Source organism: Phalangium opilio, unplaced genomic scaffold (genome assembly GCF_054372755.1).
Source record: "Phalangium opilio isolate 3A_F unplaced genomic scaffold, DU_Popi_V2 ptg000039l_2, whole genome shotgun sequence".
Classification (NCBI taxonomy): Eukaryota; Metazoa; Arthropoda; class Arachnida; order Opiliones; family Phalangiidae; genus Phalangium; species Phalangium opilio.
Genome location: NW_028324163.1, coordinates 5,092,898 through 5,108,577, shown reverse-complemented (window position 1 = coordinate 5,108,577; position 15,680 = coordinate 5,092,898). Strand labels below are relative to the sequence as shown.

General features: G+C 35.6%; 1 protein-coding gene across 1 annotated transcript; it reads left to right on the top strand.

Annotated features, from left to right (window-relative positions):
• Nucleotides 1-7,594: 7,594 nt before the first annotated feature.
• LOC149680681 (uncharacterized) lies at nt 7,595-14,380 on the top strand. The gene is made up of 5 exons (XM_089834627.1): nt 7,595-8,806; nt 10,418-10,639; nt 10,709-11,865; nt 11,959-12,139; nt 14,286-14,380. Exons 1-5 carry the CDS (start codon nt 8,218-8,220, stop codon nt 14,378-14,380), a joined length of 2,244 nt encoding a protein of 747 aa, XP_089690753.1. The 5' UTR covers nt 7,595-8,217.
• Nucleotides 14,381-15,680: the final 1,300 nt, after the last annotated feature.

The following is a 15,680-nucleotide window of genomic DNA, read 5'->3' as shown; positions in this document are numbered from 1 at the left end:
GATTCCATGATCCGTTGACTTGACAATCTATTCAACGTTTCTAATTTATTCAAACGGGATTCCTTTTCCTTTAAAAGAGCTCGTAATTTTTCATTCTCTCCGATTAATTTCTCGGGATTAACACCATCAGAGAGTATAGACGCCAGTATACCGAACTAAGTTCGGTATACAGGCGTCAGCTATATGGTGGTACTGTGAGGAAGGGGGGGTCATTTCTCCCCCAAGGGGGAATTGATGACGTCACGTGATGTTGTTGGCGGGAAATTTGAATTTATAGGGGTTTTTTTATCGTGTATTGGTATGACGTCACGTAATTTATTGGTGTTGAAGGCATTCAGTGTCCATAGTGTTATTAATTTGGTGTATCTTTAGGATATTGTGTACATTTAGGGGATGATTTATTGGTAATTCTATAGGTTCTGTAGACCCTTTCTATACCAACCCTGCCGGTAATGTTATTCTTTGTTTGTATGTATGCTTATGTTATTCTTATATTAAAGAACTAGTTTTAATTGAGATATGGTTTACATTGCAAAAGGTACAAACTAAACTATGGTGATGTTCTAGGTGTACTCATGTTTTGTATTGTTATTATCTGGGTGTATCTTTAGGATATTGTGTACATTTAGGGTATGATTTATTGGTAATTCTATAGGTTCAGTAGACCCTTTCTAAACGCACCCCTCCCGTAATGTTATTATTATTAAGGTATCTCCATGTATGATTATGCTATATTAAAGAACTAGATTTAAGTGATATAGGGTTTGCATTGCAAAAGATACCAATTAAGCTACGACGAAGGTCTAGGTGTACTCATGTTTTGTATTGTTATTATTAGGTGTATTTTTAGGATATTACGTTCATTTAGGGCATGATTTATATATGTTCAGTAGGCCCTTTCTACACCCGCCCTTCTAGTAGTGTTGTTCTTTGTACGATTTTGAGATCTCTCCATGTAGGCTTATGTTATACTAAAGAACCGGTTTTAAATGAGATATGGTTTACATTGAAAAAGGGTACAAATTACACGCGGATCTAAGTGTTCTCCTGTTTTGTGTATTGGTTATCAAGTTACTATGTTAAAACAATAGTACACTTTAGTATCATAAAGGGAAATTACGGCAGTTTTTGCACAGTTGGATAGTTGATTAGAAGTTAAAATGAAGCAGTACTGCTAAAAAACTCAGAACATAAGGATTACATTAGTTTTAATACGAATTTGGAGAATAAGTACAATTACTTGAGTTAAAATGCGAAATATTACTAAAAAAAACATCAGAAAATACGGGTTACATAGAATATATGGTAAATAAGCACAATACTAGTTATTAAATTAAAAATCCTCATAGGATTGACTGAAAAATATATATTTTCCTACGCGCTAAAATATTTATATACAGTTAAAATGCGCAATCATTACTAAAGAACTAGATTAAGTTTACGTAGTTTATTGAAAATTAAGCAGCGATTACGTTCTACAGTAAGGGTGTATGCTTTGTATTGTTATTATTTGGGTGTATCGTTAGGATAGTGTGTACATTTATGGTATGATTTAATGGTAATTCTATAGGTTCTGTAGGCCCTTTCTACACCTACCCTTCCCTTGCTATTATTCTTTATATGGTTTAGAGGTCTCTCCATGTATGCTTATGTTATACCAAAGAACCAATTTTAATTGAGATAAGGTTTACATTGCAAAAGGTATCAATTAAGCTACGATGCGGTTCTAGGTCTACGCAAATATTGTATTGGTTAGTAAACGAGACACTGGGTTAAAACAATAGTACATTTTAGTATCAAAAAAGAAGAAATAAGGTAGTTTTTACACAACTTGGTAGCTGGTATTTAGTTAAAATGAACAAATATTACTATAAAATATCATAAAATCCTGATCCTAACATTTAACATTTCCGAGTAAAGTATACTCGAATATAGCTTGACTGTTTCACATATTTTCTAATTAGCACACATTTTAACCAAAAAGGAATTACATATACCGTAACACATGATTTCTTACTAGCCTTGTCACCAACCTTTCTCTCCAGAGCTGTTTTTATTTATACGTAAACACGTTCAAACGTATCTAAAGGGCTTTGGGGGGGGTGGTAGTGCCATTAGATTCCTTGCATTGCTATCAATGTAATTTATTTTTCTTTAATTGGACCACCCACCATGTTTTATGATATTAAAAGGTAGTGAACCTTTATCCTCATCTATTTTTTATTTATAGTAACCACGCTAAGCCGCGATGGCTTTGGGGGGGGGGGGTCGAACCATTTGTATTGAATCAATGGAATTTATATTTAGAGTGATTTATAACACACACAACTGTGTTATGTCCCAGTTTATGTCATTGAGGGGGGGGCGGTGACACATCCTACAATGGGGTTCAAACATTTAATTGATTCCAGGTATTTGCCCTGAGGGCATTATCAGGACAAGTCTCAACAAGTTATGTTTTTATAGCGTTAACAGAAAGGCAATATATCATTAAACCGAAGCATTAACCTATTACGTACTATATTTATCAAAATTATCGGCAACGTAATCAAAAATTTGTGGAAAACATAAAACGGTAACGAAAGAAGCATAATTCACAACGCATTTCGTGTTAGAAGTAAAAAACAATCGAAACGTTTTTGATCAACTATGTTACATTTTTTCGAAACGAATTTGATCATTTAAAATTCCTAAAATCCCATAGGAATACATAGGAAAATGAACAAACCATCGAAACAAAATCATTCATGTACGTGGCAATTTAGCAACACGAAACGAGTCATTTGAAAAACATTTTAAATGATTAAAAACGTTTCGATAAATTTTAGCTAAATTTATCAAAACTACTCTGTTTCACCAAAAAGAATTTTGATTTACCAAAATTTCACCAATTTTTTTCTATTTAAATAAAAATTTATTACCTCTTGACCCCCCCCCCTCTTCGCAGAAACTAGTATAACAATCTTTTACTATAACAGAGACTAAGCTAATTAACCAAAATATTTCTAGGGAAACGTCAATCAATTCGAGCACGAGAATTAAAAATAAGTATATGTTTACAATGCCGAACCATTTACATAGTTTCACACTAGAATTTCACTGCTATTTACACTGTTCTAGGGAAAAACACAGATTCTAGCTAACACCTTTAGAAAAGACATACTTCCCTATATACTAAAACAGAATATACGACCAGCGAAAAGGTCAAAGTACAACACAGAGTGTCATTTAGCTAATGTCAGTGCATGAATCGTGGATTTCTAGCAATAGAAGGAAATATTGTACGCAACATTTTTCTAACATATAAAAATGCTTATTTGGGTTTCCTAAATTCCCCAAAGAATTGCATACAAAATTTAAAAAAGTACTGACTTCAGTTAATCCAACTCACTTTGTTTCTTTAGTTGCCTTAAAATGACGAAACGAGTCATTTGAAAAACAGTTCATATGACTAAAAACGTTGCGATGATTTTCGCAATATTTATCAAAATGATTCGATGAAAAGCATATTTTCATTTATTTCAGAATCATTAATTTCAATACGTAACTAGATGGTGTTGCAGACTTAAGGGATTTAATTTTCTATACCTCAAAACTAGCTTTACTCTTATCGTTGCAATTTATTTATTTATTTAATAAGGCTCGAGGGAAAGGGTCGTGAAGCCGACAGGACTTGGGTACGACCCCCCTCCATGGCACAAGAGTCTAGATACAATACGAGAGTATATACAAACGGGGAATATTACAAACAGAAACGTACAAATGAACTAACAAAAGAGATAAATCTTACGAAATGGTTAAGTATAAACATTCTGTTACGTCATTAAAAATGTTCCTTAATAATACATTTGAATATCATGAAAAATACTGGTTTTTACAGCTATAATTGCAAAATTTGACGCCTGCATTGACTATATTTAATATAACACTATTATTAGGGTCGCTTATTCTTGAGATGTTCAGACTTTAGGGTGGTGCTTCCCTCGATTGTTGTCTGATGATCATAGATTTTTTTAGATACATTGGAATTTATTGTCCTTTCTTTAATTGAACCACCCACCTGGTTTTATGAGGGTTAGGGGGAAGAGGTTGAACTTGATCCATAACAAAAGGATTTATCCCCATCCTTTTTTATTTTTACTATAAAGACGTGTCTTAATGGGTTTAGGGGCATGGCCGAACCATTTGTATTGTTATGAATGGAATTTATTTTGTGATTTATTGCTTTGTTAGTTGGTGACTCTTCCTAACACGAAACATTTGATTCGACGGGTTTGCCCCGCAGCCATTATCCTGACAAGTCTCTACGTGTTTAAGATAATTTTGGTGCACTAACCGAAACCAGGAAAATATATGAGTATTTTTCCAGAACTATAGACTAGGAGACTAATTTCGTTCTTTTTTAAAGGAAATAACGCTCTTTGATCATCTTTAACGTAGCAAATAATGTAACAAAGCTATACTAAATACCCCATTTTACCTTCAATCTGTCAGCTAAATCAAAAACTTTCAGTGTTTACAAGTAAACGCTGTATCAATCTAGGATTAATCAAAACATTTGTTAAAAAACAGTACGTTTTTTAACCTTTTATCGCAAACCATACAATATATTGTGATTTTCCCGCTCGATGAAGTCTCTTAAGCCGATATTAAATAGTTGGGGGTTAGATATTTACGCCTATACAGAACTTTCATGAGATTAAGATTGATTTTGCAGAAAAATCGTGCTCAAATCCTTTTGTTTCTCACAAAGTCTTTATTCTTTTTAGTGGGATTAACAGGTGTATTCAATTAGGGATTACAAATAAACGTTAGAAGAAGAAACGTTGTTCTGTGCTGTTTTTATTACAGAACAAGTTGGGAAAACCAAAATATTACCTCTCCGAGTCAAGAGGTCTACTACTACAAACTTATTTACCCAGATATGGAGTTATTTCACTTTTTTGAAGTAAAAATTTACGAAATATTGAAGTAGTATTCCAAACATAGCAAACAGTAAAGTAGACGACATTTTACATCCAATAAGGATAAATCTTGGACACATGGAAATCAGTCAATGGGGAAAAGAACAGGAAATGAAGTCTACGCTTCAGCTGTTTACCCTATATTCTGGTAGCTACATTCACAACTGGTTTTCAGTGTAAACACAATCGTCTCGTCTCACCTCAACAATATTCTTAGTTTGCCAACACGAATGTTAACGTTAAATAACACCAAAGCTAAATTATACCCAGACGCACTAATAGTCATAGCGCACCGTAAAGAGAATAAAAAGTCTGTAGCTACTCGTTTACCACTAGCCCTTTTACTAATCTAATTGCCACCATGATCTTTTCTTCTATTATAAAATCTTTACCTGATTATTTAAGAGTGTATTTAACTTTCGGCTCACTCTGAACCGTTAATGTCTCTTCATTTCAGACACGAAAATCAAAGCCAAAAGTTTACTTCACTTCAGGCCTCAATAATTTACACTTTGTTTCACTAAGCCTATTGCGGATAATACTTGTTTTACCCGCCGGAGTCTAGGTCTTAGGTTTCTTCATGAAGTCACTAAACCAAGGATTATTCTATATACAGATGTCGTATAGCTTAAGTAATATATAAACAGCCATTTCAAATAACAATATTAAAAAAAATCTTTGGAATATCAAAATGAAACAGAGCTTTAAAGCTACAAAACTACTAAATGCATCATAATTACGAAAAATACTTCCACATATTCACTTTATATTATGTAAAAAGGGAATATTAAGGTTCTGTATGATTTCTTAACACATCAACACAAGGCTAACTGCTAACGCGACGCACTAGTGTAACAACGGACGGACACACACAGACAAAAAAATAAGCTGCTTTTTAACTCTTTCCGTATTAATTTTGAGATGAGAAACAAGATTATCTTAAATATTAAAATAAATATAATTAATATTAAATATTTTCTTCGTCAGTTGTTTGCCTTATTGAACGTTACATCGTTTTGATATAGAACAATTAAACATTTTAGAGAGACTTGACTAATATTGGCGTTTGAAATGAAGCATACGCCGGTTGCTTCGACTTACTCAAATAGGTAGTATATAAGGGATTCGAATCGCGGCTGTAGATAAGAACATCGCAATTGCGTGAACCTTGGAGGAAGACCCCTCCATTGGAAGGCTAGACGTTTCTCGTAACCCTAGCCGATCGCCGCGTATGTCTTAACCTTAAGGATGTTGGTGGTGTTAGAAGCCAGGTGTACAGACTGGTGTCCATGTGGGATGGACAAAAACAAAGACCAGAAGATGGTTGTGTTAGAAACCAGGTGTACAGACTGGTGTCCATGTGGGATGGACAAAAACAAAGACCAGAAGATAGTGGTGTTAGAAGCCAGGTGTACAGACTGGTGTCCATGTGGAATGGGCGAAAGACTAGAAGATGGTGGTGTTTAGAAGCTAGAAAGTTCAGACTGGTGTCCATGTGGGGTGGACAAATGAACAGTTGTTAGACAGACAATGGAGTTATAGCCTGTAAGTGGAATACAATTTCCGGGACTGTAAATGCGGTCTGGAAATTGAATACACGTTTGCTCCGATCTGCAAACTGCGAACGCGGTCACGTGGGTATAACAACGGACAGACAGACAGACAGACAGACAGACAGACAGACAGACAGACAGACAGACAGACAGACACGTCGAATTTAGAACCTCTCCGTGACATACGTCACTCGGAGAGGTAATGATAAACAATACGTCCACATGATACGAGTTAATATGCGCTAATATTTTTAAAATTCGGTGCTTCAAAGTCTTAATCCCTTTTCAGACAGATCCATATTTTCATTTTGGAGCACTAGAATTCTTTGTCCATATAGGACCAAATTGCTCTGGGTTTAGCTTTCTTTATTTACAAACCTTTCACAATCAATTGTGTCCCTTTTAAAGGTACTACAGTCTATCACTACACTAGCCAGTAGCTAAAATTATCTTTGTACTCTGAAATCATCCCAATCAATCTCAATTATTATACACATTTACGCCTTTTGTTATGCAGTATATACACATCGGTGGAGAAAGGTCTTTTGTTCTAATCCTACGAAAGACGCATAATGTTAGCTAATCGACTTGTTTTGAGAATTTCATTCCGTTGATAAACCTTTGCATAACGAATACTAGCTCAGTTGGCACTGTCTCTTCTTTAAAAGTTTCGAAATTTGCCCTCTTAAGGAGTTAATTATGTTATATTTAAATGCCTAGTTGCTGTCGGGTTGATTAAAAATATTTTATTACCTATTACGGTCAGGCAAGGTCTTGGGTGGGTGGTCGAAGCATTTGTTATCATTGGAATTTATTTTGTGATTCATTGCTTTACGTAGGCCTACTTCTCGCCTACACAATCATATTCATGACCGTGAGAAACTATCTGGTCATAGGTTAGCTTAAGGTAGAGTTGAAAGTAACATTTTGAAAAGTGTACAATGTGAAGATATCAAAGGATATTTTGACAATTGAGAATCTCTAGAAACGCTTTACGCACCCTGTTTTTAATAGTTTACCTATTTTATACCAAAATTCTATTTATAGGCCACTCTTTTGTTGACAATTTTTTTGACATAAAAAATCCATCGTTATTTTGTTATAAAGTGGGTAAACTATTAACAGGCATGGGTCCGAAATGCATTGTGTGAAAACATCTGGTGACTGATAGGATCAGGTAATAAATCAGGCTATTGTTAAACGATTGAGGAATATGGGCGTGTCTATTAAGAAATTTCGTTAGTTTAAGGTAGCATTTTTTTGAAAAATGTACAATGGTTTTTATGACCTGTTAGAGAAATTAGGAACAAAAGATACTTTTAACAGACTTTAAGATATCTAAGGATATTGTCACAATCGAGAATCTCTAGAAACCTTTTACACACCATGTTTTTCATTTATTACCCCAATAAAATTGTCCCTTATTTGCGGTGTTTATAACAAAATTCTATTTATAGGCCACTCTTTTGTTGACAATTTATTTGACATAAAGCAAATCCAACGTTCTTTTGATCTAAACTATTAACAGGCGTGTGTCAGAAATGCATTGTGAGAAAACATTTGGTGACTGAGGAGGCAATAAATCAGGCTATTGTTAAATTATTGAGGAATGTGGGCGTGTCTATCAAGAAATTTAGTATAAAAGCGGCTTAGGAAATGATCAAAATACACAGTCGATCTTCAAACATCGAAAGATAAACATGGATCCTGAAACTCTCCGTACAACTTTGAACGAACTGACTATAAATAGACCTTGGCCGTTACGGTCAATATACGAGTTTTATTTCTTCCTGTGCGCCTATCTGCGAATAGATCCGTTGTACGGACCTCAGACTCTACCGCCAATCGTAGTACAAGGTGGCTTAAATGCTATTCGAGCTTGCCTCGACTTACTCGATTATAAGAAAACAGTTGCACGAGTACCAGAGGACTGTAATACCCTAGAAGAATTGGAAAACCTAAGGAATCTAATTCCTAGTCCCTTAAGAACGGAATACGTAGATCGCCTAGCGAAACGATTTGAAGAAATTGAGCGTGGTATACGGGAAGAGGATGCTCAAATCGTCGACTTCAACAACTCACAATATGACAAAGAGATAGCCGCATTTTTAGACGGAAAAGATCAAGGACCACCCGCAGAGAAGACACTATTGAACGAAACCTTACCGAGGGAGCACGGATCTGAAGAGACTATTTTTGACGGTGAAATTGATGTACAATGGGGAGGAGGAGAAACGGACCCGTCCACACCTATTGAAAACGTACCTTCTTGCGAGATACTAGGTCAAAGTGAGAGATTTTACGAATATTTTAACATGTATGGTCGAGAGGTAGTTCTTAGAGTTACTGAGGATCCCGTCGCTAGTGTATGTACCGTAACGAAATGCGTCCTTAGTAAGTACAGGCCTACAGATTACATCCAAATTACTTTAAAGAGTGCCGCAAATATTTGCAGATCCGAACTAGAATTATCCTTTAGAAGAGCAGATCAAGTCGACCCTAATATTCTTTTTGACCAGCTTAGTGTTATGCTTTATGATGACGAAATGGAATCATTTTTCCTAGGTCCTGTTAAAATTATATTTAGCATTGTACGAATGCCTGAGGGCCAAGGGCGTTCTGTAGCCCGAGGGATTAAACCTTTTAATCTATTCTGTAAAGATAGGCGAGGTATTGTACATATAGTCAATTCAGATAACCTGTGTTTAGCCAGATGCATTTGCGTTGCTATATCGCATCGAGCTTACGCCGACGATACATCGGGTGACAAGACGCTAAAAACGCGATATGCAACTATATCTAAAATAGATCCAAAGGGCACACTACAAAGAAATGAGGCTTTAGAACTATGTCTTAAGGCAGGAGTAAGGGTTAGTGAGTGTGGGACGGCTGAGTCTTTTCAAAAGTTCAAAATTTATTTAAATCAATATTCGATTTTCGTGTCCAAATTCGAAAATAGCGTCCCTGTTTTGATTTTAGGCGAAAACGATCCCTATGATACTAGGCCCCGCCTCTTTTTATTGAATGAAAATAACCATTATAACGTTATTACAAATTTAAAACCCCTCTTCAACCACGACCGATTCTGTGAAAAATGTCTCGTACCCTATTGGCGAATAAAATCGCATAAATGTAATGACTTTTGTTTTAGTTGCATGAGACCCACTATATGCCAAGGTCCCAAGATAGCTTGTGGGTTTTGTTTACGAAAATTCTTAGGCGATGACTGCTATCAAAGCCACTTAGCATCTTCCAGCAGTAAAAAACCGCTATGTGAACGTCTTTTTCACTGTAAAGACTGTTTAAATATTATTGATTTTTCTCGAAGAACCGAAATGCATAAGTGTGATGAGATTTATTGTCAGGTCTGTAAGAAATATCAGCCGAGCAAACACGTGTGTTATATCCAGGTTATCACAGACAAACCGCTGAAAGTTCCCTCCGTTAAGAAACTTAGACCTAATCAGCCTAACCTCATGTACATTTTCTTTGACGTAGAATGTATACAAACTAAGGTGTGTCAGGAAAAGTCGGGTGCTTACGAACACCAGGCTATCCTGTTAGTCAGTATAACCGTCTGTGAGCATTGTATAGGTGAAACGTCCCTAAATTTTAACTGTATTATGTGTAGTCAGTTTGGTAAGCGTAAACAACAATTTTCAGGCGGAAATCCAATAGCTTTATTTTTAGATTATTTAATGAAATTGCATGCCGTTAAGAACGTCGTCATACTGTCACATTTTGGTAGTAATTATGATAATCAATTACTAATTCGGGAAATCATTAATAGAGATGAAAAATTCGTTCCATCTTTGAAAATTAACGGAACTCGAATTTTAGAAATGAAATTGTTTAACTTGCTATTTCTGGATTCTTATAATTTCATTCCTGTCGCTTTAGCAAAGTTTCCCGCTACTTTCGGTATACCCGACGCAGCCAAAGGGTATTTTCCACATTTTTTATTCAATGTAATAGAGCATAATTTTGATGTAAATAGACAGAATGAAACCAACTATGCTATAGAAACTAATCTGCCCCCTATCGAAGCTTATGGTTGTCAATATTTTACAAGGAAAAATTTAGATGCCTTCTTAAAATGGCATAGCTCTGAAGATAGTAAAGGTAAAGGTTTCGACTTTGTGAAGGAACTCAATTATTATTGTGAGAACGACACAATTTTACTATTCCTAGGATGTATAACGTTTCGTACACTACTGCTAAAAGCAACAGACGTTGATCCATTTAATTGTGGCGCAATTACTCTTCCTGGCGTTTGCTCTTATGTATTTCGGCGAAATTATCTTAAACCTGATACTATAGGTATCATACCGGCAAATTATTATAGACTTAGTGAAAATCAGTCAATAGGGGCTATAGAGTGGCTTGAGTGGACCGCGCACAAACGAAATATATCTATCGAATCCTCCTTTAGAGGGAAAGAAACCAGAATCCAAAAACTTAGAGTAGACGGATTTTGTGAAATCAACAAGGAAATATTCGAGTATTGGGGGTGTTTCTATCATGGGTGTAAAATACACTTTCCCTTAAACAGAAACAAGGCTTTGCACGGAGACCCTGCGCAAACTTTGAATTCTAGATATATTAGTAGCATGAACGTGTTGACCAAGCTAGAATCACTCAACTATAAAGTAAATGTCAAATGGGAGTGTGAATGGCAGAAGGAAAAAGTAAATAAACCAGAAATAATAGAGTTTTTAAAATGTAATGATATTAAGCCTAAAATAGTAAAAAGATTAGACCCCCGTGATGCATTCTTCGGTGGAAGATGTTGCGCAACAAAACTATATCATAAAACAACAGGATCAGAGCGAATTCATTACGTTGATTTCACAAGTTTATACCCTTTCATTAACAAAACCTCCAAGATACCTATAGGACATCCTGAAATCATATTAGACAACTTTCCAGACATATTTTCGTTCGATGGTCTTCTAAAATGCGACGTATTACCGGCCCAAAACCTAGTTCATCCCGTTCTGCCCGCTCGTATTAATGGAAAATTAACATTTCCATTATGCTACACCTGTTGTAAAACCCAGTTTCAAGGTGATTGTGAACATACTCCTGAAAAAAGAGAATTGAGAGGTACATGGGTAGTCGACGAGTTACGTCATGCAGTAGAGAATGGTTACACAATCACACGAATGTACGAGGCTTGGTCATACAAAGTGACGCAATACGACCCCAAAACAAAACAGGGAGGACTGTTTAAAGATTATGTTAATACCTTTTTAGAGTATAAAACCCTAGCTAGCGGCTTTCCAGCAGATTGCCAGACTCAAGTAGATAAGGAGAACTATGTCAAAAGTTTCAAAGACGAAGAGGGTGTAGAACTGGATATCACTAAAATAGAGAAAAATGAAGGTCTCAGATGTCTTAGCAAACTTATGCTCAACTCTTTTTGGGGCAAATTTGGCCAGAAAACAAGGCACACCTCTACCGAAATAATCAAAGATGTCAACAAATTGTATGGATTAATATTAAATCCCGACTTGGAGGTTAAAAGTTTACTAACAATCAACGAAAACACCATACTAGTAAAGTACGAACACATTCTAGAAAACGAGATTGTGCACAAACACACAAACGTAGTTATCGCTTGTTATACAACATCTATGGCGCGATTACATTTACTAAAACATCTTGAAAAGGTCGGTGACCTTTGTTTTTATTATGACACGGATAGTTTAGTGTACCTCTCGCCAGACGGCGCTCATTTGCTACCCACTGGCGATTATTTGGGGCAACTTAAAAATGAATTAGAATCCTATGGACCAGATGCCTATATTTGTGAATGGGGGAGTGCTGGACCAAAGAACTATTCCATGGACATTCTCGACCCTAAAACCGGCACTAAAACTAACATTATCAAAGTTAAAGGATTTTATTTAAACGCCTCTACAGAAAATTATATAAATTTTGAAACAATGAAGAACCTACTAGGCGTAAACAATGAAGGTGAACCTCTACTGAACTCGGTTCAAGTCCCTATAGGCCCACAAATCAGACGTCTTCCCGATCACACACTGATCACGATCAACCAGACCAAAACATATCAGGTCGTAGTGGATAAAGTTAGAATACTTCCTGATTATAAAACAGCCCCATACGGTTATATTAATTAGAATCTTTGACATTTTCGACATAAGTTACTTGTATATATTTTAGATACCCAGTATCAGTATTTTAATTAGTATTTCGAGTATTATTTATAGTAATATTAACGTATTTCAACTATTAACATGTAACAATATTTTAACGAATACGCAGCGTTTTTGGTAATATTTTTGCATTTAGTAAGCTTTTTTTAATTAATATATATTAGCACTTTAGTCAATAAGTATTGAATTTATATTGTTTTGTATAATTGTAATTTTTATTTTTTGATGATAATTGTAGTAACGTTTTTAGTAATATTTCCATATTTTTATCCGTAATCGTATATCAGTATTTTAGCGTGTATAGCGCGTCAGAAAAAATATATTTTTTCGTCAATCCTAAGAACATTTTAGTTTAATAACTAGCCTAATATTTGTACTAAAATCGTATAATAACCATTGTAGCTTTTTAAATCATATTAAAACGTAGTATTGTTATATTCTCCATGAAGGTACATGGGTATATATGTATTTAATAATCTCGCATGCAGTAATATTGTTCTATTTTCTATGATGGTAAATGTCTATGTGCTTAATCATCTTGTACTACGATTTTTTTTTGAAGTAGTATTAATTTTGCATTTTATTGAATTTGTTTGTTATCAAAACCATTGTAATTCGTATTGTCTAATGATGTTTTTTAGTAACGAGTGCCCATTTTAACTGTATATCAATATTTTAGCGCGTAGTAAAATATATATTGTTCAGTCAATCCCATGAGGCTTTTTAGTTTAATAACTACCTAATTGAGCTTATTCGCCAAATCGTATCAAAACTAATGTAATCCTTATGTTCTGAGTTTTTTAGCAGTACTGCTTCATTTTAACTTCTAATCAACTATCCAACTGTGCAAAAACTGCCGTAATTTCCCTTTATGATACTAAAGTGTACTATTGTTTTAACATAGTAACTTGATAACCAATACACAAAACAGGAGAACACTTAGATCCGCGCGTAATTTGTACCCTTTTTCAATGTAAACCATATCTCATTTAAAACTAGTTCTTTAATATAAGAATAACATAAGCATACATACAAAGAACAGCATTACGGGAAGGGTGTAGAAAGGGCCTACTGAACCTATATAAATCATCCCCTAAATGTACACAATATCCTAAAGATACACCAAATTAATAACACTATGGACACTGAATGCCTTCAACACCAATAAATTACGTGACGTCATACCAATACACGAAAAAAACCCTATAAATTCAAATTTCCCGCCAACAACATCACGTGACGTCATCAATTCCCCCTTGGGGGAGAAATGACCCCCCTCCTCCTCACAGTACCACCATATAGCTGACGCCTGTATACCGAACTTAGTTCGGTATACTGGCGTCTATACTCTCTACCATCAATAAGGTTAACATTGGAGATGGAACTCTGTAACAAAAATGTGGCTAAAAGTGAAATAAATTTCAAATAATTGAGATAAAACGCCTTTAAAACCAATAAGATAAAGCTCCTGAATGACTTTAGAGATAAAGATAATCATTATTTTCAATTAAGATAAAATAGACTTTTATACCCCTTTAAACAAGAATAAACAAATGTAATTCTTACAGCCTTTTCTTTCATTTCAGCTTCACTTTTAGAGAGTGCGATTGCCAATTGCAATTCACCTTCTCCCAATTCTTGTTCAGTTTTACCACTAGATGTGGGAACTGTCGAATTTTGAGCTTAACTAGGTTCCTGGAGGAAAGAGTGGGCCCATGTTTGATATAGTTCCAAAGTTTTGGCTTTAAGAGTCTCGTGGGGTGTAGTCTAAAAGAATAGGTCATTGGCTATAGGCTAAAGGTTATAATTATTCGTGAATAACACCTATTTTGTGTAATTCCCGCAGTTCTTCCATGAACTCTTTAGATGCAATCTCACTATGAACTGGAGTGCCACAGTTTTAATAACAGTTTCTGAAACATGAAACGCGTTTAAAGCTACTCGAGGATTCCGAGCGTAGAGTTTTTTCCTAATGGCACTGACGGCGTATTCAGCCCTGATAAATAGTTGAATCTAATTAATATTTAGGCCTAATTGTAATTCCCAAGGTTACGTCATTTTGGATACATACGGGACATCCTGTTGACTTATAGAATCACAAATGTTCAAAATCGAAGCCCAATCGGGTTCAACAAGATAATGGCTCGTAGCAGCCTCTAAAATTTAATTAATAAAATGAAAATAATGACTATGACTCATTCATTGTGATGATGTGATCGTTGTCAATGTCATTTATAAAACCAACTTACCTAAACATTTGTCGAAGTCTGACATCTTCGCTGTCTTCGGGAAGTAATAATTACTTATTAATTACGGTTAATTAACAAATATGTACTATAATATTCGTATCAATGAATAGAAGTCAATTACATAGACATTAGAATACTATTAAGAACCTAGATCTAAAAAGGCAACGCTGACCCTGTCTCAGCGGCGTAAAATTAAAAGACCACGAACAAAGTGCGCGAACCACGGTCATAAAAGGCGCCAAAAGAAGCCACGTGATCTATGCCGGCGCCGAATTCGGTTTATCACAGCAGGAAGCCAGGAAAGTAGCTGAGAAAGTTGCAACTTTTAAACCCATGGAGAAATATTACTGGAGTTGATGGTAAGAATAAATCATTTTGGGCAAAAGCGTTAAAATCAATAACTCGCTGAAAGTTCTCTGATGTTCAGCCCCAGTCTAAGGTAGTTAGTAGAGAATAGTACGGCAGTATACGCCACTCGGGTCCCTGCGACCCCCCTTGCCGCCCCCCCATTTGGTTTATACGCCACATGTACCCCCCTCCCCTCCCCCCAATTTTTTGTACTATTTTTCTGCGACCCCCTTTGCCGACCCCCATTTGGTTTATACGCCACAGGTGCCCCCCTCCCCCCATTTGGTTTACCCCCCTCCCCCCCAATTTTTGTACTCTTTTTCTGCGACCCCCTTTGCCGACCCCCATTTGGTTTATACGCCATACAGTGAAAATCTTTTTTCG

Coding starts and splice junctions, on each gene's coding strand:
- LOC149680681 (XM_089834627.1), top strand. CDS start 8,218: ATGGATCCTGAAACTCTCCGTACAACTTTGAACGAACTGACTATAAAT. Junction 10,640..10,708: donor TAGCTCTGAAGATAGTAAAG/GTAAAGGTTTCG, acceptor TACTATTCCTAG/GATGTATAACGTTTCGTACA. Junction 11,866..11,958: donor GTTTCAAAGACGAAGAGGGT/GTAGAACTGGAT, acceptor AAATTTGGCCAG/AAAACAAGGCACACCTCTAC.